We start from the raw sequence: 20,886 nt of genomic DNA on the forward strand, positions 1-20,886 counted from the left end.
GAGAAGCTCCTCACCGGAGAGCACAGAGGCTCAATGATCAGGTAGCAGTCATGACACAGAGTAAGGGTGCCTCCAAAAAGCTTATTAATTCTGGATTTCTTTTTCTTTTTCAAAACAAAAATTGTTTTATCGATTACATTATAAAATTAGACCGTGAAAGAAATGATAGATGCTCGTTTTTCAATTTTCAGACAAGTTAAAGATATAAGTTGCTCCCCCTGCTGATACGTGTGGTTGACATTGTGGCCCCCCGTGTTCTTCCAGCCGGCCTTGGGGGCGTGTAAGGGTGGGCGTCCCTCCGTAAGGATTTTCACACCCATCCTGCACCAGGACACCCTAGGCAGTTGCTGGGCCTCCCATAGATGACTGACCTCTTGGGTTTTCACCTGCTCTGTGTTTCGGGCGTTAGGTGGTCTCCAGTGTTGGATACAGGGAGCCATGAGCACATTCTCTCTGCCTTTTGTGCAGAGGGGGCTCGCTGCCAGTGTGTGGAGGCGCCCTCACTCCACACGCCCCCGCGCACACGGGCCTGCCCGTCTCTGCGTCTCTAACTGGGAGCGCGGTAGACGCCCCCCTGCAAGGTGACCCCTGGCCCTCCTCTTGCCTGTCTGTCCCGACACAGGCCATGTTCGAGCTGGTCACTTCCGAGGCCTCCTACTATAAAAGCCTGAGCCTGCTTGTGTCTCACTTCATGGAGAATGAGCGTCTGAAGAAGATCCTGCACCCGTCCGAGGCTCACATCCTCTTCTCCAACGTCCTGGACGTCATGGCCGTCAGTGAGCGGTGAGCCACCTGCTCTGGGCCTTGTGGGGCCTAGCTTCTAGAAGCTTCTCACCTGGGGCATGGCTGAAGCTGGTGGCAAGAGCTCCTTGCACAGGTTTCTATGCTTGTGTGTGTTCGGAATTATCTGTAGTAAGATATAAACAAACACGTGAACCCAACCATCTGCCACCCCTCCCAGCAGGGCGGCAGATCACGTCCCCCTGGACAGGCCTGCTACGTGCAGACCCTTCCCATCAGCACAAGTGCTCCACGTGTCCCCCACCATCAGGCAGGTGTGTGGCGGGCGTCCTGACCAGGTCCAGGGGGGTCCGTGTGAGCTGCTCTTTATCCCGGTGTCCTAAAACCCTGTCCTGGCACGCGCAGGGCCCCAAGACCGTCTGGGGGCCAGTGCAGAGCCCCGTCCTGGCCTTACGCCTTCTTCCTCCGATTAGATGGGGTTTGCAATAATTTATGGCAGTGGCTTTGGAACCGTGCTTAGGTTTCGCCTGTGAAGGATGGGAGGAGCTTAACTGAAGGAGGAATAAACAACTATTCATTGATTCTCGCAAAGAGGAAAGGGACGCCAATCATACTCTTAGGATAGAACCTCCACTGACCATTTCCCGCTGGGCCACGGAGTCTGCGGCTCAAAGCGCAAAACTCAGCCAATGGGTGCGCTGGTCCAACCACACACGTTCAGATGTGAAGCCGCGGTGTGGCAGGAGGGGCCCCTCCACCCCTGGGGCGCCCCGGGCACTCTGTGGGCCCCCCGTGGGCCCCTCCTCCTCCGCACGGACACCCACCTCCTCCCGGCAGCCCCACCCAGTGGGCTCGGGTGCACGGTGGCTGAGAGACCCCTCGGCCTCTGCCGCTTCACCCCGTGGGGGAAAGGGAGTCTTTTTATTTATGTATTTACTTATACTTTCTCGTGGGGAATTCCAAACACGCAGAAGTAGAGACACCAGAGTGGCGAGCCCACCGCCAGCCCGGCATCCGGGTTTGCCCGCGTCCCCACCCTCCCCACCGCCCGGGGGATCCCGCTGAAGCGAATCCCTGTCGTCACCTCATCGTGAGCACATCAGTATGTACGTCAAACATAAGGCCCCTTTCTCTCTTTTTGACAAACACTCCTAACGCTATTACACACCTAAAAACACTGGACGAGTAATTCCCTGATGTGACCAAGCGCGCCCTCAGTGTGGGCATCACGTCCTGCCGCGTCTGTGGCTTTGCCCGAGCCAGGCCCGGTGGTGGCGGTGTGTCCTGAGCGTCCCTGTCCAGGCGCCCTTAACCCGAGCCGCTGCCCCGCCGCAGGTTTCTCCTGGAGCTGGAGCGCCGGATGGAGGAGAACATCGTCATCTCGGACGTGTGCGACATCGTGTACCATTACGCGGCCAACCACTTCTCGGTGTACATCACTTACGTCAGCAACCAGACCTACCAGGAGAGGACCTACAAACAGCTGCTGTGAGTGCACCCCCTCCCCGGCTGCGGGCTGTCGCTTCTCCCACCGGGACACCGAGCCGCCGTCCTGGGACCTCTGCTTTCCCGGGACAGTCTCCACGCCTGGCACGTTCCGGGGGCTGCGGGGTCACGAGAGGAATGTTGACCCCAAGACCACCAGCCACGGCGCCCACCGGACCCGTGTCCGGAACGGCTGGGCTGAGCTCTGTGAGCTTAGAAAAGAGAGTTTGAGGCCGGGAGGGCCCCTCGGGGCCCAGGAGGTCGGGAGGGTGGTTTGAACTAGAGCCAAAGGCAAGGATGGGGCGGGGGGTGTGTCTGGTGTTCCAGCGACACCCTGACTTCGTTACTCATCTGCCCACTTGTCAGCCTCCCTGGGGTTCGGGTAGATGAAGTGATTTTCCCGTCAGTTTGCCTCTTCTGCCTACCTCACGTGTGTGTGTCACGCTCCGGTGACAGTCGAACCCGGGATGTGTTCTTAGCTGCGCTCAGGAGCGCCAGAGGCCTCCCTGAGAAGTGACATCTGAACGCTCCACTCCCCTGGGCCTGGCCATCCAGCCTCGTCGCTAACTGTGGAGGTTTTAAAATTTGAGCATTCGGGGGTTTGGTGTTTTCCGTTCAGGGGTTGAAAACTGGGACTCGAGGGAATCGGGACGCTAGCTCTGAGGACAAGCGAGCAGACAGGAGGACAGGATGCCGGCGCTGCAGGGCCGAGGGTGCACGGTGCGCCCCTCGAGCGCAGGGCGTCTGGGCCCGAGGGGACGGCGGCCCCCGCTCCCCACTGCCGAGCCACCGGCTCGTGTCTGCTGGCAGGAGCGGCGCTGGGCCCTGCAGCCGTTGTCCCCAGCCTGTGGCCGCTGCTGTCACTATGTGGGGTCACCTTGCCACAGATCCCTGCTGGGTAAATCACCAAATGCCGCGTCTGAGTCATAAACTTGGCCGCACGAGGAATTCTTACCTTCCCACACACAACATATTTTGCTAAGTTTTCACGGGCCGGGCATGGGAAGCCACTATTGTTATTTGGCTTGCACATGAACAGTCGATTTTCCATTAAAAGACAAGAACTCAGCGTGTGTTCCGGGCCCGTGGGCTGTCTGGTTCCTTCCGACTGACGCCACCTGCGAGCCAGAGACCCACTCTCATGTCTGTGTCCCCCAGCCAGGAGAAGGCAGCCTTTCGGGAGCTGATTGCGCAGCTGGAGCTGGACCCCAAGTGCCGGGGGCTGCCCCTGTCCTCCTTCCTCATCCTGCCTTTCCAGAGGATCACGCGCCTCAAGCTGTTGGTCCAGGTACCAGCTTCTCCCACCCGACGTGCGGACCGGGCTTGCGTATGCTTCTCCCGCTGCAGACCGTTTCCTTTGGTCGTTCTAGCTCTCTGCTAGCTTTCTAGGAAGTCCATTTGTTCCACAAACCCTAACGAAGCTCCTACTGTGTGCCAGGCAGTGGGGGACTCAGCCCCTATTCCCGGTGAGCCATAGTCTGGGAGAGAGATCGACAAGCACACACAAGTGGGAAGTGGTCATGGCTGTGAGGACAGTGAAACGGGGGAGCACATGATCGGGGGTCACTGCCTGGCCACCGCCAGTTGGGGGTGGTGAAGAAAGACTCTTAGATAAGTGACATCTGAGCTGAGACTTGGCTAACAGAGAGGAGCCATTCAGGTGACAGGTAACTGCTTATGCAAAGGCCCTGGGGCAGCCAGGCTCACAGGCAGGAGGGCCAGTGGTGAGCTGAGGGAACTTGACAGGAGTGAGTGCAGAGACGTAGTGAGGCCAGTTGAGGCCCCGAGGGACCAGGTAAGATGCTGGCTTCATTCTTCAGGAGGACAGGGCATCGCCTGATCTGACTGCCTTCGGTGAGCGCACACAACGCTGCCTGTGCAGAGTGATGGGCAGGAGAGTAGGAGGGCAAATGGGAGAAGGGGTCAGGAAGCTATGGGAGAAAGGCAGCTTGGCCTGGGGGAGAGGCGGGGAGGGTGGGAGGTGGGAGGAGGGGAGATCCTGGAGGGAAATCAGAATTGAGATGCCCACTTGCTACTCCGGGGAAGAGGGAGGAAGAATCTGAGCTGGAGCAGCGTGAGGGATGACGCAGCCCCTGCCGAGGCAGGGAGACAGGCTGGGGAGCATCAGGGTTCCATGTGACCTCGCTGAGCTTGAGATGACTGAGCCCGCGAATCTCCGAGTGCAGAGTTAAAGGGAGAAGTCAGCACAGAGCCTCTCAGCATCTAGGTGGCATTTAGTAAAAGAGACCATCAGGGAAGGAGAGAAAGGGGTCCCAAGACCCAGCCCTGGGACACAGTGCCCAAGGAGGAGTAGGGGGAAGGAGGAAGCCCAGGAGGGCTGGGGCCAGGGAAGCCTGGAGAGGGGGACATTTCCTGAAAGGGGACCCCGTGCCTGCCGCAGGCTAAGGGAGGGGTTGGGTCCACCCGGCAGAGGGAGTGGATGGTGTGGATCTGGCCGTGGTTCTGTGGTCAATGAGCTGACAGGTGACCTGTGAGCCATAGTTAGGGGAGCTCAGAGGTCAGACGGGGCAGAGACCAAAGTCCTGGGGCAGCTAGCTAGTCCCTGGCAGCAGAGTAAGGAGGAGAGGTCCCAGCAGGGGAGGGGGGGACCGGGCCCAGAGGCCTGAGACCAAAGAGAGGGGCGTCAGAGGAAGCAACCCCCACCCCCTGGACAGCCCGAGAGGGCGCTATTCGAGAACTCAGGGAGCACGAACCCAAGTCACAGGGCGCCGGTCAATGAAGGGATGTGTGAGTTTTTTTTTTTTTAACTTGGAAAAACTGAAACAGAAGACAGAGGGGGGAGCATTTAAGAAATCATAGCAAAAGCGCATATATGGATATATGAAAATCTTAATTTTTATACAATGAAAACCAACGAAAGTAAGATCAAGACCTAGCTCAGTGTTGTGTTGAGGAAGCATGGGGGCGAGGGGAGGGGGTGGCGGCCTGGAGCCGTCAGGGAAGTGGTCCGAGGAAGCGTGTCTGAGGCAAAGGTGAGCAAAAGCCTCATTTTGTTAATTCAAGAAAATCAAACAGTTGGAAAAAAGGCATTTTCATCAGTAAGACCAGAATTAACAAAGTCTCAGGGTCACTGGGACTCGGCTACAAACGGCAGTCCTAGGGGCCGGGCAGGGAAGCCCCCCCCCACCCCGCCCCCGCCCCTGCCCCGTGCCTGCCATGAGTGATGTGCGCCCCACGGGGCCAGGGCAGGCCTGCGCATGCCCGTACCCCCTCTGGGGCCACCTCACTGGGGCCACCGGCTTCTCTCTGGTCTCCTTGTTGAGCCCCCGGCGGGGGCGGGGGGGGCAGGGAAATCTCGGGCTGCAGCTTAGCCTTCATGGTTAACTCTCTGCAGGAGCCTGACTTGTGGTCATCGTTTTAGAGCCGGGCCCCCCTGTGGGTCAGGATGCTCGGTCCTGGGCCTGCTGTGGGTTCTCCTGCGCCCCATTGGGCTCTTCATTGTGTCACCGCTGCATGGGGGCGGGGTGGGGAGGAAACGCCACACAGGATCAAATTAACGCAGATTTTCTTGTGCTCAGAACATTCTGAAGAGAGTGGAAGAAAGATCTGAGCGTGAGTGCACTGCCTTGGACGCCCACAAAGAGCTGGAAATGGTGAGCTGTGCTTCCTCCTCCTTCCTTCCCAGTGAACTGTTTTCCTTGTCCGGACACCTGCCTTCTGGTCCTGCCTCCTCCTCTGTCGCTGTGTCTTTGGAAATTGCAAATTCATTTTTAATATCTGCTTTTGCAATCGAAAAGTCATTGAGGGGCGCCTGGCTGGCTTGGTCGGGGGAGCAGGTGACTCTTGAGCTCAGGGTCGCAAGTTCAAGCCCCACGTTGGGCGTAAAGATTACTTTAAAAAAAGAAAAGAGGGGCGCCTGGGTGGCTCAGTCGTTAAGCGTCTGCCTTCGGCTCGGGTCATGATCCCAGGGTCCTGGGATCGAGCCCCGCATCGGGCTCCCTGCTCGGCGGGAAGCCTGCTTCTCCCTCTCCCACTCCCCCTGCTTATGTTCCCTCTCTCGCTGTGTCTCTCTGTCAAATAAATAAATAAACTCTTTAAAAAAAAAAAAAGAAAGAAAAGAAAAGTCACTGAGTTCCCAAAACAGATCGGGTGTGGCCTGAGCAGATGTCACCGTGCGCCCAGGCCTCAGCCGTGGTGACCTCTGCTGCCCCCCACCGGCGGCCCCACGCTTGTCCTTGCCTGCTTCCAGTGTCTTCCCTCCTGTGACGCCCGAGGGGCTGGATCTGGCTCTTCTTGTGCCCTGACATAGCCCAGCCCTGTGCCTTCCTCCCCACGCCTCTCCCCGACCCCAGGCTGCTCCCCTCCTGTCTGCCCTGGGCTTTTCCTGCCCAAGAGGGAAGACGCCATGTCCATGGCTCACCCTTGGAGAGGCGGTTCCTCCTGGGGGTTGCCAGCAGAGTAGGGGATGTGCGGGGGGTCAGCAGGTGTGTCCGTCCTCGCTGCGAGCCAGCTCTTGGCAGAGGGGTGGGGCTGCTCTGTCGTGCCCGTGACTGTGATGGGCGAGAGCCTGGGGTTGGGGGGCCCTTTCCACTTCTTGTACCGGAGGCAGCAGCTCAGTGAAAGGACTGGCCTCAGCAGCCATCGGATGGCAGTTCTAAGCCACTTGGAGCCACGAGGGCTCCTTCTCACAGTTGTCTCCCTGGCCGGCCCCTCCTCCTGTCCCTTACCAGTTGGCCACCTGATCAGGCGGGGGTTCATCCCGACCCCCACTGGGCCCCAGAGTGTGAGTCCAGTGACCGTCTCCACCCACGAGAGGCCCGTGTGCCGGGGGCCAGGCTCTCTGTTTCTTAAGTTCTTCTCTGCTGTCACCTCCCTTTCTTGTCTAACAAAAGCTCTACTTGTGCTTCTCATAGCTTACCTTTTTCGTAACAAAGGTGGATTTTTAGGGGCACCTGGCCAGCTCAGTCGGTAGAGCATGCGATTCTTGATCTCGGGGTTGTGGGTTCGAGCCCCTTCTTGGGTGTAGAGATTACTTAATAAAATCCATAAAAAATAAATAAAAAATAAAGGTGGATTTTTTTAGTTTATAAAAGTAATTGATGTTCAATACAAAAAAGAAATTGAGCAAGTGCCCAGAAGTAAAAGGCAGAGGGTAAAGACGACCAGTTTTCGCACACCTCACTGGTGGCATCCGGGTGCCGCCCTTGCAAACCTGCTCATACATGTAATCTCTGCAAAAAGCGATTGTGGTTTCCAAGCTGGCTTTGCGCTCCACTTTAGTGCATGTAAAATTATTGCAATTTTTAACGATCTCCCCCAGAACGGAGAGCCGTGGCGAGGAGCGGGCCGGCCGGTCTCGCTGCAAGCAGCGTCCGCGCACTCTGGGGCCTGCGTGGACAGAGGCGGTGGCCAGGAACGGCTGGGTGCCCCTGGCCTCACGTGTCCCCCCTCTTATGCCAGGTGGTAAAAGCGTGCAACGAGGGTGTCAGGAAGATGAGCCGCACGGAGCAGATGATCAGCATTCAGAAGAAGATGGAGTTTAAGATCAAGGTGAGCCTGCGCCCGTCCATGTGTCCCCAGCCCAGCTGGGCTGGCCAGGGGCATCTGTCCCTGGTCGGGTTCTGTGATCGGCCACCCCGCATCTCAGTACAGTGGCACTTTCGCTGACACCTCTCCTGGCACCCCTCGCTGCCCCTGCCTGCCCCCCCGCCCCCGCCGCCGTGAACATGCCATCGCAGTGGCCTGTGCTTATCTTCTGAGTGTGCAAGGACCCTGGAGCTGCCTGCTCTCATTTCTTGGCTGTGTGACCTTGAGCACTTAGTTCACATGAAGCATGTGACAAGGACCATTCCAGGGATTCTTACATGGGGGGCGGGCGGGTGGACTGAAAATCTGAAGCAGTGACCGACCTCCCCCGACTTTATGTCAAGCTTCAGGCATCAGTGAGCCCCAAGGGTCCCTGGGGCCTGGTTTCTGGTGACGTGAGCGCATGAGCACACCGTGCCCACTGAGGGTCCCTGAGGTCCTGCTGTGTTGAGGAACTGAGCCCCAGCTGGGGCCTTCTGGGCTCCCCCCATGTCTCCACCTGCTGCGCCGACCACTGGGTGCCAGGAGCCTCCCCCGGAGCCGCACAGCGGGCGCCTGCAGACTGGCCTGCTTGTCCCATGGCACCCGGTTCTCCCCTCTCCCCTGTGAACTTGGCCCCCCACACACACACACACCTGTGTAGAGACATGAGTCCACACAGACACACTTAGACGCAAGCACACACAACAGACAAATGCACGGCCGCACCCAGGCGCGCACACGGCCGCACGCATGCCCGCGCACGTGGGAGTGTGCACCCTCATGCACGCGCGCGCGCCCTTCCGCACTTGCCCGGCACCGCTCCGTCCCCCCCACCGCACCCCCAGTGCGGCCCCCCATGCCGTTCCTCCGGTTAGCACGCCAGTGAGGCCAGGGGAGCCTGGGGAGGGAGGCGGGGCCTGGGGGGGCCCAGCCCGCCTGACCCCCGCCCCCCCCCCCGCCCCCCGCCCGGCCAGTCGGTGCCGATCATCTCCCACTCCCGCTGGCTGCTGAAGCAGGGTGAGCTGCAGCAGATGTCCGGCCCCAAGACGTCCCGAACCCTGCGGACCAAGAAACTCTTCCGGGAAATTTACCTCTTCCTCTTCAACGACCTGCTAGTGATCTGCCGGCAGATCCCGGGGTGAGCAGGCGGGGGGGCCCCTGCCCTGGCGGCTGCGTCAGTGCTAGCCCCTCGGTCACCGTGGGAGGCGGCAGTCTGGGGGGCCGGGGGGACCGGTGTTCAGGTGGGGGGCTTCCAGGAGGAGGTGAGGAGTGGCCAGAACAGGAGGGCCAGCAGGACTGGGGGTGGCGGGTTCCCTGGGACCCTGGGGCCTCCTTGGGACCAACACACTCACCCTGCCATCCTGGGTCCCCGCAGAGACAAGTACCAAGTGTTTGACTCGGCCCCGCGGGGCCTCCTCCGCGTGGAGGAACTGGAGGACCAGGGCCAGACGCTGGCGAACGTGTTCATCCTGCGGCTGCTGGAGAACGCGGACGACCGGGAGGCCACCTACATGCTGAAAGCGTCCTCTCAGTGAGTGCCCCGCGCCGCCGGCCCTGCCCCTGACGCCCGAGGCGCCTCCGAGTCTCCTTCCCAGGTGGAGCAAGGCTCCGGGGCTCAGCACACACCTGGTGGCCCACCGGCCGCCAGGGGCCGCCATCAACGGGGGGGGGGGGGGGTCTGCGTGTGTCCTGTCTGGGTCTCAGGCTCTGGAAGGGCCTCTCTTTCCTGATGAGATGTAGAGCCCTTGGGGCCACGCTGACCAGTGCCCCACACCACTGGGTGGTCCCAGGGCCATCTTATCACCCCTCTGAGCGGCCAGGCCACCTGCCATGCAGCCCCAGGGCTCTGCGAGGGACAGCCAAGGTCAGTGTGGACAGAGGTGCTGGAGCCCCGTGGGGTGCCCTGCACTTGTCCCCACCGGACGGAGCTCACAGGTCACGCCCCCCATCTAGGTCCAGTTCCTACCACCCAGATGGGGACGACAACAGCCTTCCCCGGTTCCATGTCTGAGAGCCTGTGGCTTCAGGGCTGTTTGGGGTGTCTGGGGGGGGCTCTCCCTCACCAGCGGACCTTCACGCGTGTCAAGGAGATTCTGTAGGGCTCCCCATGCCTCTCCCTTGGATTCTGGGCACCCCCTAGCTGTCCTGCTGTGGCCTTGTGGGATGCCTGGCACCACGCCGGGGTGGGGGGGTCGCTCTGTGGTTTCGGCAGTGTCCTCCTCCATGTCCCAGGAGTGAGATGAAGCGTTGGATGACCTCACTGGCCCCCAACCGGAGAACCAAGTTTGTTTCCTTCACTTCCCGGCTGCTGGGTAAGTGCCCTCGGGGAGGGGGAGGCCGCCTGCAGGGTGGGGCGGGGCGCTGCAGGGCGGGGGCGCTGCAGGGCGGGGGGGGGGCTCTCTGCGCTCTGACAGGGTAGTGCCTACGAGCCGGCGTCCCACCGGCCACATGGCTTCCCCCGCCCGAGGGGCTTTGAACCAACCCAGATGGACGACATCAGTGTAACTGAGCTTCACAAACACGTGGATGCTTAATAATGAAATAAGTCACTGGGTCTTAAGTGACAGGTCCCACAAGGAAACCAAGAGGAATTTGGGCCCAGAAGGCAAACGCCAGTGTTCTTTTGGGGTTGCCAGCTGTCTGAAAACCTTATAAACTATAAAAGGGTGCCGGCCCACCTGCCTCCCAGAGAGGCTGATGGGCTTGATGTGCTCTCCAAGTCCTGGCCCTCCCACAACTGCTCCCAGCACCACATCCCGGTCCGAGAAGTGCCCTCTGACGTCGGAAATAAGCCCCCCTCCCGGCCTCTTCGTCCCTTTATGCATAGATCGTTTTTTCCTTCAGCGTCCCTGGCGGTTTTAACCACGTTTTCTCTGCAGCCACACCCCCCTCTCCGAACAGACCTTTCCAGTTGCCGTGGGAATTTGCACTGCTCTGTTAGGCGTGCCTGCCCTGCTCACCCGGGGGTGTCCACGGTTTGCCGGGTCCGTAGCAGGACGGGCGACGGGGATGAGGACATGCCACCTCCCTGTCCCCTCCCTCAGACTGCCCCCAGGTCCAGTGTGTGCACCCGTATGTGGCCCAGCAGCCGGACGAGCTGACCCTGGAGCTGGCCGACATCCTGAACATCCTGGAAAAGACCGAAGACGGTGAGGCCTGGGGCTGGGCGCCTCTCCCACTCGCACCACCCCTTCCCCACCCCTAGGACTCTGCACCCGTCTGAGGGATGGGGGGTGCCTGAGCCCCATGGGCAGAAGCAGACATCACGAGGCTGAGGCTCAGAGACAGGCTGCCCAGCAAGAGGGTGATGGTGGCATTCCAGACTCCAGGTGGTCAGCTTGGATACCTCTCCCTTTTGGGGGCGGCCTTGGGGTCTCCTGGCTTCATGCTGAGAGGCAGAGAGTTGCCAAGGGCTCAGGAATGGGTTCCAAAGCCAATACGTTTGGGACACACCGTGGCGCCCCAGGACCGCGTTCCCCAGGAGGAGGTCCGGGCAGTGCTTTCCCGGCTCCTGGGGAGAAAAAAATCCAAGTGTGTCCAGTAGCAGTTGTTCAAGCAGGTGCCCTCTGGAAAGGCCGGCGGGGCTCCTGCATCTCCCTCACCTCTACTCCCTGCACAGATGGGAGCCCTGGCCGGGACGGAGGCTCAGCCCTCAGCCCTCACCTCCACGGCCTGACCCTCCCCGACCCGCCCCTACACAGGGTGGATCTTTGGCGAGCGTCTGCACGACCAGGAGAGAGGCTGGTTCCCCAGCTCCATGACTGAGGAGATCTTGAATCCCAAGATCCGGTCCCAGAACCTCAAGGAATGTTTCCGAGTCCACAAGATGGACGACCCTCAGCGCAGCCAGAACAAGGATCGCAGGAAGCTGGGCAGCCGAAATCGGCAGTGACCCCCGGCCTGGGTCACCAGCCAGGCGGGAAGCCGCGGGTGGGCAGGCCAGAGCAGCTCCGGGCAGGCAAACCCCGACGAACGGTGGAGGGGCTCTGGGGGGAGGCCTCGTGCAGGAGCCACCCCCACCGCTCTCCCTGCCGCGTGCTGAGTGCTCATGTGTCTTGGCCCCCTCGCTTGCAAACTGGAGGAAGGGCGCCTACGTCTTTCCTCTGCTGCATTTATAAACGAGAAAGGGTATTTTAAACAGTATTCTCCCACCTGTCCCTCTTGTCTCTTGGAGGGGGTGGAAGTGGACTGGCATGCTCCAGGGGCCTTCCCAGGCACTGGAAGAGGCCCCAGACCCCGGGGTGTCCCTGGCCAAGGGCAGGCTGGAAGGATTGTCATGACCCCCTGCACATGTCCTTCTCTACCCTGGAAGCCATTAGAATCCCCCAGGCGTGCAGATGGACCGCCCTTGCCTGAGCTTGTTGAGCAGCCCTTGGTCTCCGATTCAAAGGACCGAGAGACCAAATGCCTCTGTCCTCCCCCCTCCCCAAGCCTCTGCCAGCCTCTGGCTGCACGGCCAGGCCCTGCTTCATGGCAGGCCTACCAGAGCTTGGCCGAGGGCCCATGCCACCTCTGGCTCCCTGACAAGCTGGATGTAACTTGTGTCTTCTGGCCCCTTCAGGAGCCCAGGTGTTGTGAGGAATGAATTGGCCACTGCATCCTGTATCGGTTTTGGTTCCGAGAAAAGCAAATATCATTTTTGGCTGCATTAAAAGAAGCATCATGTATAAAATAACGGAGGTGAAGCTCTGTTCTTTCTTTATTGCTCTGCTGCACACAGGAATGAGGTGTTTGGTTCTGGGCAGGGAAAGAGGAACTCCTTTCAAGGCCAAGGGAGTAGCATGTCCTGAAGGAGGAGGTTAAGGTGGCTTCCAGGACAGGAAAAAGCCAGAGTTAGGACCTCAGGGTGGAAGATTTGGACCTCAACTTGTGGAAGGATTCCAGAAACAGAAGATGCTCTTTGAGGGAGCTGGGGACACCCTTCTGCTGCAGTGGAAGTGAGAACGCAGGTTGGGGAGACCACAGTGCAACAGAGGCTGTCTGTGGGTGGTGATCCCACAGGAGATCTAACACCAGGCATGGGGCTGGGGCTGCCTTCCTACCTTCTTACCTTGGACACTTCGTCCCACTTCTGGTGCTAGCAAGTTACCCAAAGACTGCAGCTCCTCGCCCAGCCCAGGTAACCCTCACAGATACCCCACCCCCACCCTTGATTCTGTCCTGGAGTGTGGAGGGTCTGGAATCTGACCCTGCCCAGCCTTGCATGCTTGGGACCACACTCTTTCTGCCAGGACACTCTTTTCTCCGTGCCAGAACAGGCCTTTCGTTAGAAGCCCAGGATTTGGATCAAGTGGGACTTTGTAGCATCTTCCCACAGGCCACATGGCTCCTGGCATTCTTGAGACCTGAGACCCTGTGAGAATTGGATGGATTTCTGGAAGATGCATACATGCGCAACACTCTGGCTCGACAGTGAGGGGCTGATGCTCATGGGGCCTCTGTGCTACACCCCCAGGAGGAGTACCCATACTTAAGTCCCCCAGCAGTGGGGGCAGGGGGAGAGGGGCCATTCCTGAGCCCTATGCTGCTCTTGTGGCGGGGGGGGGGACGACTCTGGGACAAAGGGGAGGGGGTGACCATTGGTCCTGGCCCTTGTCCAGTTTATCTTTTTGAAGCTGGTAAACAGCATGCTGATTTGGATCATCGCTCTAACTAGGGCTTTGGTTAGCAGAGGTTATGTGGAATGAAGTAATTTAAACAGCTTCATGAGAACTGGTCAGTTTTAGAACAGCCCTTCCTAAGTGGAGACTTCTAACCCTCGTGTGTTTTGGGCTCATCTGGAGTATGCAGGAGGAGAGAACTGGTCTTAGCTGGAGCAGGAGTGGTCAGGAGCTCAGGGAAGCTAAGGAGGCCAAAAGAGTTGCTAGAAACAGCGAAAGAAGAGGAACAGCTTCCCTCCACCAGCACCCACACCTAGGCCCAGGGTATCAAACCATCACGGGGTGTGCAGACAGACCCTCCTCCAGGTCTCCAGTCTTCTTTTCCACTCCAAAGGGATGCAGTTCAGGCTTCTTCCCGGCCATGCCCTGAGCAGCTCAGCCACTATTTTAAATCTCTCTCTCTCTGAATAGTAAAAGCTACGCTTCCCGGGAAGTGTGCAAAACAAAAGACATGACCTAGAAAGGAGAGCCAGGGCCAAACGCGGGGTTGAAGGGAGGCTGCCTGGGCCTGTGGTCCGATTGCTCCTGGGGCTCCCTGGGGTGGAGGGGTTCCCGGGGGCGCTGGAGGGACGGGTCTGGCGCTCCGAGCCGGCAGATGGGGCCTGGCTGACCAAGTCAAAGACGCCGCCGCCCCTCTAACCCCCCCCCCCCCCCCCACAACCCACCACCCCCGGGCGCGCCCCCCCCGCCCCGCCCCCCCCCCCCCCGCAAATAACGCAGACTCTCGTTGGGAGCCCCCACGGCTCGGCCCGCCTCTCCTGCGCCCGTTAGTCTGCGCCCGAGCGCAGGGGGCGGGCCCTGGGCACTTCGGGGACAGGGGCGTGGGCTGCCGTGCGGGGACCCCGCGCACTCGCGGCTCCCGCTGGCGCCCCCGCGCGCACGTGTTGCGAGTTGTCGCCCGCCCCGCTCGCCCACACACGCACGCGCGGACACACTCGAGACACGGGGGCGCCCCCGGGGTGCAGCCGAGTCGCGCCGCGGTGGGGGCGCGGCCCCTTTATTCGCTTCAGGAGGCGGAAAACTTTCTCAGCGCGACGACCACGAGCGCCAGCACCACGCAGGTGGCCAGCAGGGCGGCGATGACGATGGCCGCGATGGCGCCGGGCCCCAGCGAGCCTGCGGAGGACGGAGGGCGGGTCAGCCCCGCGGCCCCCGCCCGCCCCGCGCCCCCCGCCCGGCCGGCCCGCGCGTACCGCCGCCCTGGTCCAGACGCTCCCGCGCCGTGCTGTCCTCGGGGCTCGGCGCGGCCGTGGGGGCCGGGGGGCCGGTGGCCGCGGGCTCCCGGGCGGGGCTGGTGCTCTCCACGGGGCCCTCTCCCGACGGCAGCTCGGCGGGCTCGTTCCACAGGGTGGGCGCGGGCTCCTGCGGGCCCTCGGCTGCAAGGCCAAGGACAGGCGCTGGGGCGCAGGCCGCAGGGCCGACAGGGACGTGGCCCCCGCGGTTAACCGGCTGCGGAGGTGGCGCTGTGTGCGGGCCTCTGGGGTCAGCACTGCGCCAGGCCTCCCCTTTCACAGGGGCTCCAGGACCCCTACTGTGGCCAGGCTGCTCCCGAGCCCAGTGAAGACAGACTGATGGTGGGGCGGGGGGACCAACAGCTTCTCCCAGAAAACAGCTGTGAGGACCCTGCGCTGGCAGCAGAGCGTCGGGCCGGCAGGGGCAGGGCACTTCTCTCCGGGCCGCCCGCCGTCCCTCATCTGGACTGCTGCGCTCTGCAGGCCTGGGTGGGATACCTGACGCCCGTCAGAGACCCCTCCCCTGCAAGGCAGGCGGGGCAGCCTTGAGCCTGCAGAAGAGGCCAGGAAGGTGAGGCAGCTCTCCCTTCAGGAACCAGGGTCCCTGCCTACCCAGAGCCCCATGAGGGGCTAGTGCTGCAGGAGGTGGGGAGGACAGGCAAACTCCTCCTTTGGTCCCCCTCCTTTGGCCTAACCTGGGCAGAGTCACACAGCCCACAGGACGTGGGGTCCAGCACCCACACATAATCCATGTTCCGAGGCTTAAACCCCAAGGGGACTCTATATCCTAAGAAACTGTGATGCCAGCATATTGCTGCTTCCATACAGAACAGGGCCAGAGGGATGGGCAGGGGTGTCTATGGTCAGTGTAAGGGAAGCCCCAAGAAAGGGACGATGCCCCCCCCCACCCCCACAAGCTGGGGCTCAATCAGCACATCAGTCCCTGGGCAGCATTTTTTGCATTTCTGCTCATGGGTTGGGAGTTAGCAAGGTTTGGAGTACCCAGGGACCTCAGGGAATGGGGGCAGGCTAAGACTGAGAGGACTGTGTGTTGATAACCCCAGCCCCACACCACTCCCCTCCCCACCAAGGATCCTGGTCTGAGGAGCCCCACAGCACTACCCTAACCCTGGACCCATCCATCCTTCCCAGACAGGAGGTCCCAGCCACCCAGTTAAAGACCAGAATGGCAGACAGTCTCCAGGCTCTACCCCTCACCGCCCCCCGCCCCGGCCCTGACCATTGGCTTTAGCAGGGTCAGGGCTCCCCAGTGCCTAATCTCAATTGTGATCCGAGGATGCTCAGCCCCCACGCAGTCCCTAGAATGGGCTTAGCGGGCATCACGACACACCATCTTGTTGACTCCAGCTGCTAGGAACTCTTGTATCCCTGCCTCAGAGTTGAGAAAAACAAGGCTGGGGCGGGGGGGGCACTGGGAGGAGCGCTGCTGGGACTCTAAAGCCCCCAGACGATGAAGTAGCAGGATACACTTCCCCAGAAACCACCAGGGAAGTTGCGTCGTTCCTGCAGCTCTAGCCAGCCTGCCTACAGGTCCCTGGGGCACCTTTCCCTCCACAGGCTTCACCCCTGAGAGCTCCCTCTGGCCCAGACAAGCCAGAGCCAAGCTGCTTTCGGACTCGCCGGCTTCCAAAGAGGGGCTGTTCTGGGAAGACACAAAGGGACTTCTGGTCTTTCCTGCTAACAGTGCCCACCTGGGGCAAATCATGAGGAAACATCAGCTAAACCCAAATTCAGGGTCAGTCTTAAAATAACTGTGCTTTCAAAAACATCCAGGTCAAGAAAGACAAAGAAAGGCTGAAGAACTGTTTCAGATTAGAGACCTAGGAGGTTGAACGCAGCATGTATTCCTGGATGGGGGATGGGGGGCGCTATGGGGTTTACTGGGGAAGTATGAATATGTAGCTTAGATAACAGTACTATATCGATGTCCATGTCCTCATTTGGATAACTGACTGGTTATGTAAATATCCTTGTTCTTAGAAACACTTAGGGGCCAAAAGGCATGATGTCTACAACTTATTCTCAAGTGATCAACATTCAGATGGGTCAAATGGGTAGACAGAGATAGGAAGAAGAGCAAATATGGCAAAGGTGAATCTAAGAGTCTGCTGGAGTTCACCGGATTATTTTTGCAACTTCGATGTAAACTTAGAATCTCTTCCCAATCAAACTGTACAGGACTCCTCAGGCCCTGCCCCTGCAGCCTCTCCCAGGCCTGGGCTGGATCAGTTCTGAGGCTCAGCTTGCAGGCAGGGATCCCTGTCCTATTTCCCAAGGGTTACCCCAGCTGGCATCCCTTTTCAGCAAACAGCCCTGGCAAGGAGGCCTCCCACGGGCAAAAGGTGAAGCTTTCTGTTCGTAGGGCCTGAAGCTGAACCAAAAGGCTGGTGTCTGGGGGCCACCCTGGCCCCCCACCAACTGCGAAGACCACCCTGTCCTCCATTGTCACTGCCTGGGAAGGCAGGGGTCTGCAAGCCTCATAGCTGCTACGGAAAGTGCCAGGCCCCAGACGTGCTTGCCTCAGGCTCCCAGGGGCTGGGCCAGAGAAAAAGCCTGAGTATGTCCACTACTGGGCCCTGGAGTCTGGGGCTCACAGACTGCCTGTCTTCCCAGGTAAATGGACAAGCCACTGGCCCCCACTCGCTCCCCATACACCCACGGCAGGAGGCCACCACAGGGCCAACCTGGGTAGCATTTGGGGAATCAGCTGCCCGCAGCTAGCAGGGCCCAGGTAAGCATCTACCTCTGCCCTTTGCCAGAGCCCAGGAGCCATCTCCGGGGAAGAGTGGGCCGCCCTCTGAGCAGGGCAGTTGGGGGCGCACCCAGGCCTTCTCCCCTTCTACCCCCGCCGCCGTGACCCAGCCTTACTCTGCTGCTCCCCACAGAAGCCTAGATCTTCCCTGCCTGACACAGTGGCGCAGGCCACCTCATCCCTGCTGTGTGTACCCACCTCTAACCCCTCCTTCAACACTCAACCAGTCCCTAAACTTGAGGGGCTGAACCCACAGGCTTCCAAATCAAAAGGGCTGGGTCCAAAGCCTGGCTCTGTCACGCTGTCACCCTAGGACCCCAGCAGACTGACTTCGCTCCCACCCTCCCCGACTTTACTTCCCAACCTGTGAAATGGGAGTGGCCCATGTCTCTCTCGGCCCACAAGTAGTAACTGTGCTGTCACTGCCATCGTGAGCTGCTGCCTCGGCCCCAGGGCCTCTCCAGCCGGACACAGGCCAGCTGGATCTGTGTGCTGTGCATCTGCTGCAGCTGATCATCACGGGAGACCCCCAAGGGCTCATCTGCACCCAAACAGCCAGGGCCCCAAAGGCCTGCCAGCTCCCTGCAGCTTATGCAGCCCAGAACTGCAGCCTGGACTCAGCCACCAGCCTTCCAGCCAAGGGGGTGCAGGTGCCGGGAAGAGGCCAAAGCATTTTCTGATCCTCATCTACATGTCTCTGTATTTTCTCAATTTGCTGTAATAAAAGGGGAAAACAAAGTTTAAAGGCAATAACCCACCTCCCCCCCCAATCTGCCTTGGAGAGCCCTAAAAAGAAGCAGTTGCCAGGGAGTTTGCCAGCAGGAGGGCCCGTCTGAGCAGGAGTGAAGATGAGGGAAGGAAAGAAAGCCAGGCAGAGGGAGCAGCACAAGCAAAGTCAGGGAGGATGGAGCCCATGGGCATGGAAGGTGAGCTGTGAGCCCCAAGGGGGATGTTAGGTGAGGACAGAGAGGCGGGTAGGACCAAGGAGGACCTGTGATAGACCTAAAGTCCAAGGACCAGAGTTAGCAACGTCCTGTGACTCTGACCAAGGAAACCAGGAGAAGTGGGGGGCCCGTGACACTGCCACAGGCCTGGGCCACGGTGGGCTCTTCCCCAGCCCGCCGCCTCCAGCCGCCCTGCCTTTCGGTAAATAGGTTTGTTTAACACTCCCTCTGACCGCGGGGCCCCGAGGCCAGGCACCCGTGCTCACAGACTGCCTTTGTGCCAGCTATGAAGGGCCTTTTCATCCCTGCCCTGGCCTCCCGCCTGCTCAACCTGGCCTGCTCCCCCTACCCCAGTAGCTGCAGCCACAGGCAACCGACAGGGAGGGCAGCAGGCCGGGCCTGGACCTCAGCCACGGGGCCACTCCTTCCCTGCCTGCCTGCTACAGGACCCCAGCCCACCAAGCAAAGGTCAGGGGGCCTGCCAGACCTTCTACACACCTGCTCAGAGCTTCTAGCCCAGAGTGGGGTGGCTGAGAGCCTCCCAAACATCCTCCCTCCCAGAACAGCAGGAAGAACCACAGCCAGCCAAAACCCCAAAGACTCCGGGGTGGAGTTGGCCTGCCTGTTCTTGGTAGGACACGTGGAGGGAGGTGAGGCCAGGTGAGGTCCTAGAGAGCCAAACACGTCCCCAAACATTCCTGTGGCAGCGGACAAAGCCCACCCACCCAGGCTGTGTATGCACAGTCTGATCCAGGGCCTCTGGCCAGCATCCTGGGCTGGAAGAGCTGGCTACTCAGGGAACGAGAAACTGGACAGAGCTCCCCAGGCGGCCCCAGAACCTGGGCAGCCAGGCGCCAGCACCTTCACCTCTACCCACTTTGACCACCAGGCAGGGGTGCAGTGGGGCGTGGGGTGGGGAGTGGGGGATCTGCAAGGACCACAGTCCCAAGATCTAGTCCATAGAAGATGCCACCCGACACTCAGGTCACTTTCCCAATTCCTGGGGCATCCCATCAGCCCCTCGTCTTGCCCAGCTGGCACATCTCCCACATAAAGGGGGGCTGGGCACTTCCCCAGCCTATCCGGGGAGGTGGTTCTGCCCCAAGACCACCCTGCACCCAGAGGGGCTGGGGACATTTATTCACGGTTCCCCCAACATTTACTGAGCGCTCCAGGATGCCCGGCCCACCCTGAAAGCTCATGTGTCTGAAGTCGGTAGGCCCGCAGTCCCCCACGAGGGAGGCAGAGCTCCTGACTGCGGTTATCACCACGTACAGATGAGGAGAGGCACAGAGAGGCTGAGACACGGTTAGCAGACAGAGATAGAAGCAAAGCCCGGCTTCTCCCCAGGGCATCTGGAGGGGCCTGCATGCCCACAAGCAGCTCACCGTCACCCATTTCTTCCCGGTGTTTGTGCCTGAGTGTGTGGCTGTCCACCGGGCCTCACAGCCCCCAGCACCTCTCCCCAGGGCCATGCTCAGGTGGCTGGCATCCAGGTGCCACCCCTACAGATCCACAGACATTCCCCCAAAGCCATGCTGCAGAGAAGGTCTCCTGGGGTCTCCCCACCCACACCTCTCTCCAGCCCCAGGACCCCCCCAACACACACACGTACACACAGGGGCCCTGAAATACTTCTCCTTTGGCCCACCCCACAGCCAACAGAGACTGCTTTCTTCTGGAGAAAGACCATCCACGACCTGTCTGAGCTTTTTCTCTCTCAGGCTTTGAAGCTGGACTGGGCCAGCCCCTCCCAGCAGAGGGCCCTAGAGCCATGCCCAGGACTGGGGCTGAGGTCCAGGGAGCCTGCCACCCTGAGCCTATTGGGACCTTCCTTCTCACCGGACCCCAGACCCAGCCATTTCGACCTCAGTACTGAGGCTAAGTCCAGTGTCCTCATCACGGTTTTGCCAAGGAGTCTCAGGCCCTGTGCTCTTTCTGGAATTTTTCCTGGGCTGGGAATATAGTACTTGGGTCCTCAGTCTGGAAGGTCATTTCAGAAAGCCAGCACAGAAGGGCTTACAGGGTTGAAAAGTGAAACAGCAGGGCTCTGGGGTTTTCTGTCTAGGAGCCCAGGGCCTCTGGTCCTTCAGCTGTTTGCCCTATGCCTAGTGCCCCCTCCTGACTCCCAGATCTGGAAGCCTTCAGATTTTAACATGCTGGGGTAAGCCCCGTGTCCCCCAGGCAGCTAATGTCCCTGGTCCTGCTCCCTAGATCACCCCCCTGCTTCAGGGGCCATCGTCCCCACAGCTAGCAAGTCCCAGGACATCGACTTGGCTCCTGGCAGCCAATCTCATAGGAGCCCTCCGCAGAATCACCCCAAACGGCGGCCGTCTCCTGGGAAGGGCTTCTGCCCAGTGGGCCACACGGTGCTTCCTGGCCCCGGGCGGCTGGTGGCAGCAGTCAAGGGAGCACCCTTACCTGTGAGCACTGCAGGGGCCAGGGCCCCGGAAAGGAGCAGCAGTGCCATGCGCAGGGCCACACGGAATGCCATCCTGGCCAGTGAGGGAGCGCGGCTGGAG

The 20,886-nt window shown here is 60.3% G+C and overlaps 2 protein-coding genes across 2 annotated transcripts in view; one reads left to right on the plus strand and one right to left on the minus strand.

Moving 5' to 3' along the window:
- The window catches only part of NGEF (neuronal guanine nucleotide exchange factor), a 38,495-nt gene extending 26,065 nt beyond the window's left edge, over nucleotides 1-12,430 (plus strand). Inside the window, exons 4-13 of the mRNA XM_032397474.1 lie at nucleotides 623-783; nucleotides 2,077-2,229; nucleotides 3,385-3,514; nucleotides 5,766-5,840; nucleotides 7,648-7,737; nucleotides 8,730-8,893; nucleotides 9,131-9,286; nucleotides 9,988-10,067; nucleotides 10,800-10,904; nucleotides 11,457-12,430. Coding sequence (XP_032253365.1) covers nucleotides 623-783; nucleotides 2,077-2,229; nucleotides 3,385-3,514; nucleotides 5,766-5,840; nucleotides 7,648-7,737; nucleotides 8,730-8,893; nucleotides 9,131-9,286; nucleotides 9,988-10,067; nucleotides 10,800-10,904; nucleotides 11,457-11,647 — 1,305 coding nt within the window. The 3' untranslated portion in view covers nucleotides 11,648-12,430. The remainder of the gene's footprint in view (nucleotides 1-622; nucleotides 784-2,076; nucleotides 2,230-3,384; nucleotides 3,515-5,765; nucleotides 5,841-7,647; nucleotides 7,738-8,729; nucleotides 8,894-9,130; nucleotides 9,287-9,987; nucleotides 10,068-10,799; nucleotides 10,905-11,456) is intronic.
- Nucleotides 12,431-14,421: 1,991 nt separating this feature from the next.
- On the minus strand, nucleotides 14,422-20,886 carry SNORC (secondary ossification center associated regulator of chondrocyte maturation). Its single transcript, XM_032409161.1, has 3 exons — nucleotides 20,786-20,886; nucleotides 14,609-14,791; nucleotides 14,422-14,531 (listed from the first exon to the last, which is right to left on the minus strand). The coding sequence occupies exons 1-3, from the start codon at nucleotides 20,856-20,858 to the stop codon at nucleotides 14,422-14,424; spliced, it is 366 nt and encodes a 121-aa protein (XP_032265052.1). The 5' UTR covers nucleotides 20,859-20,886.

The sequence above is a fragment of the Phoca vitulina genome, unplaced genomic scaffold (assembly GCF_004348235.1).
Source record: "Phoca vitulina isolate PV1807 unplaced genomic scaffold, GSC_HSeal_1.0 scaffold1, whole genome shotgun sequence".
Classification (NCBI taxonomy): Eukaryota; Metazoa; Chordata; class Mammalia; order Carnivora; family Phocidae; genus Phoca; species Phoca vitulina.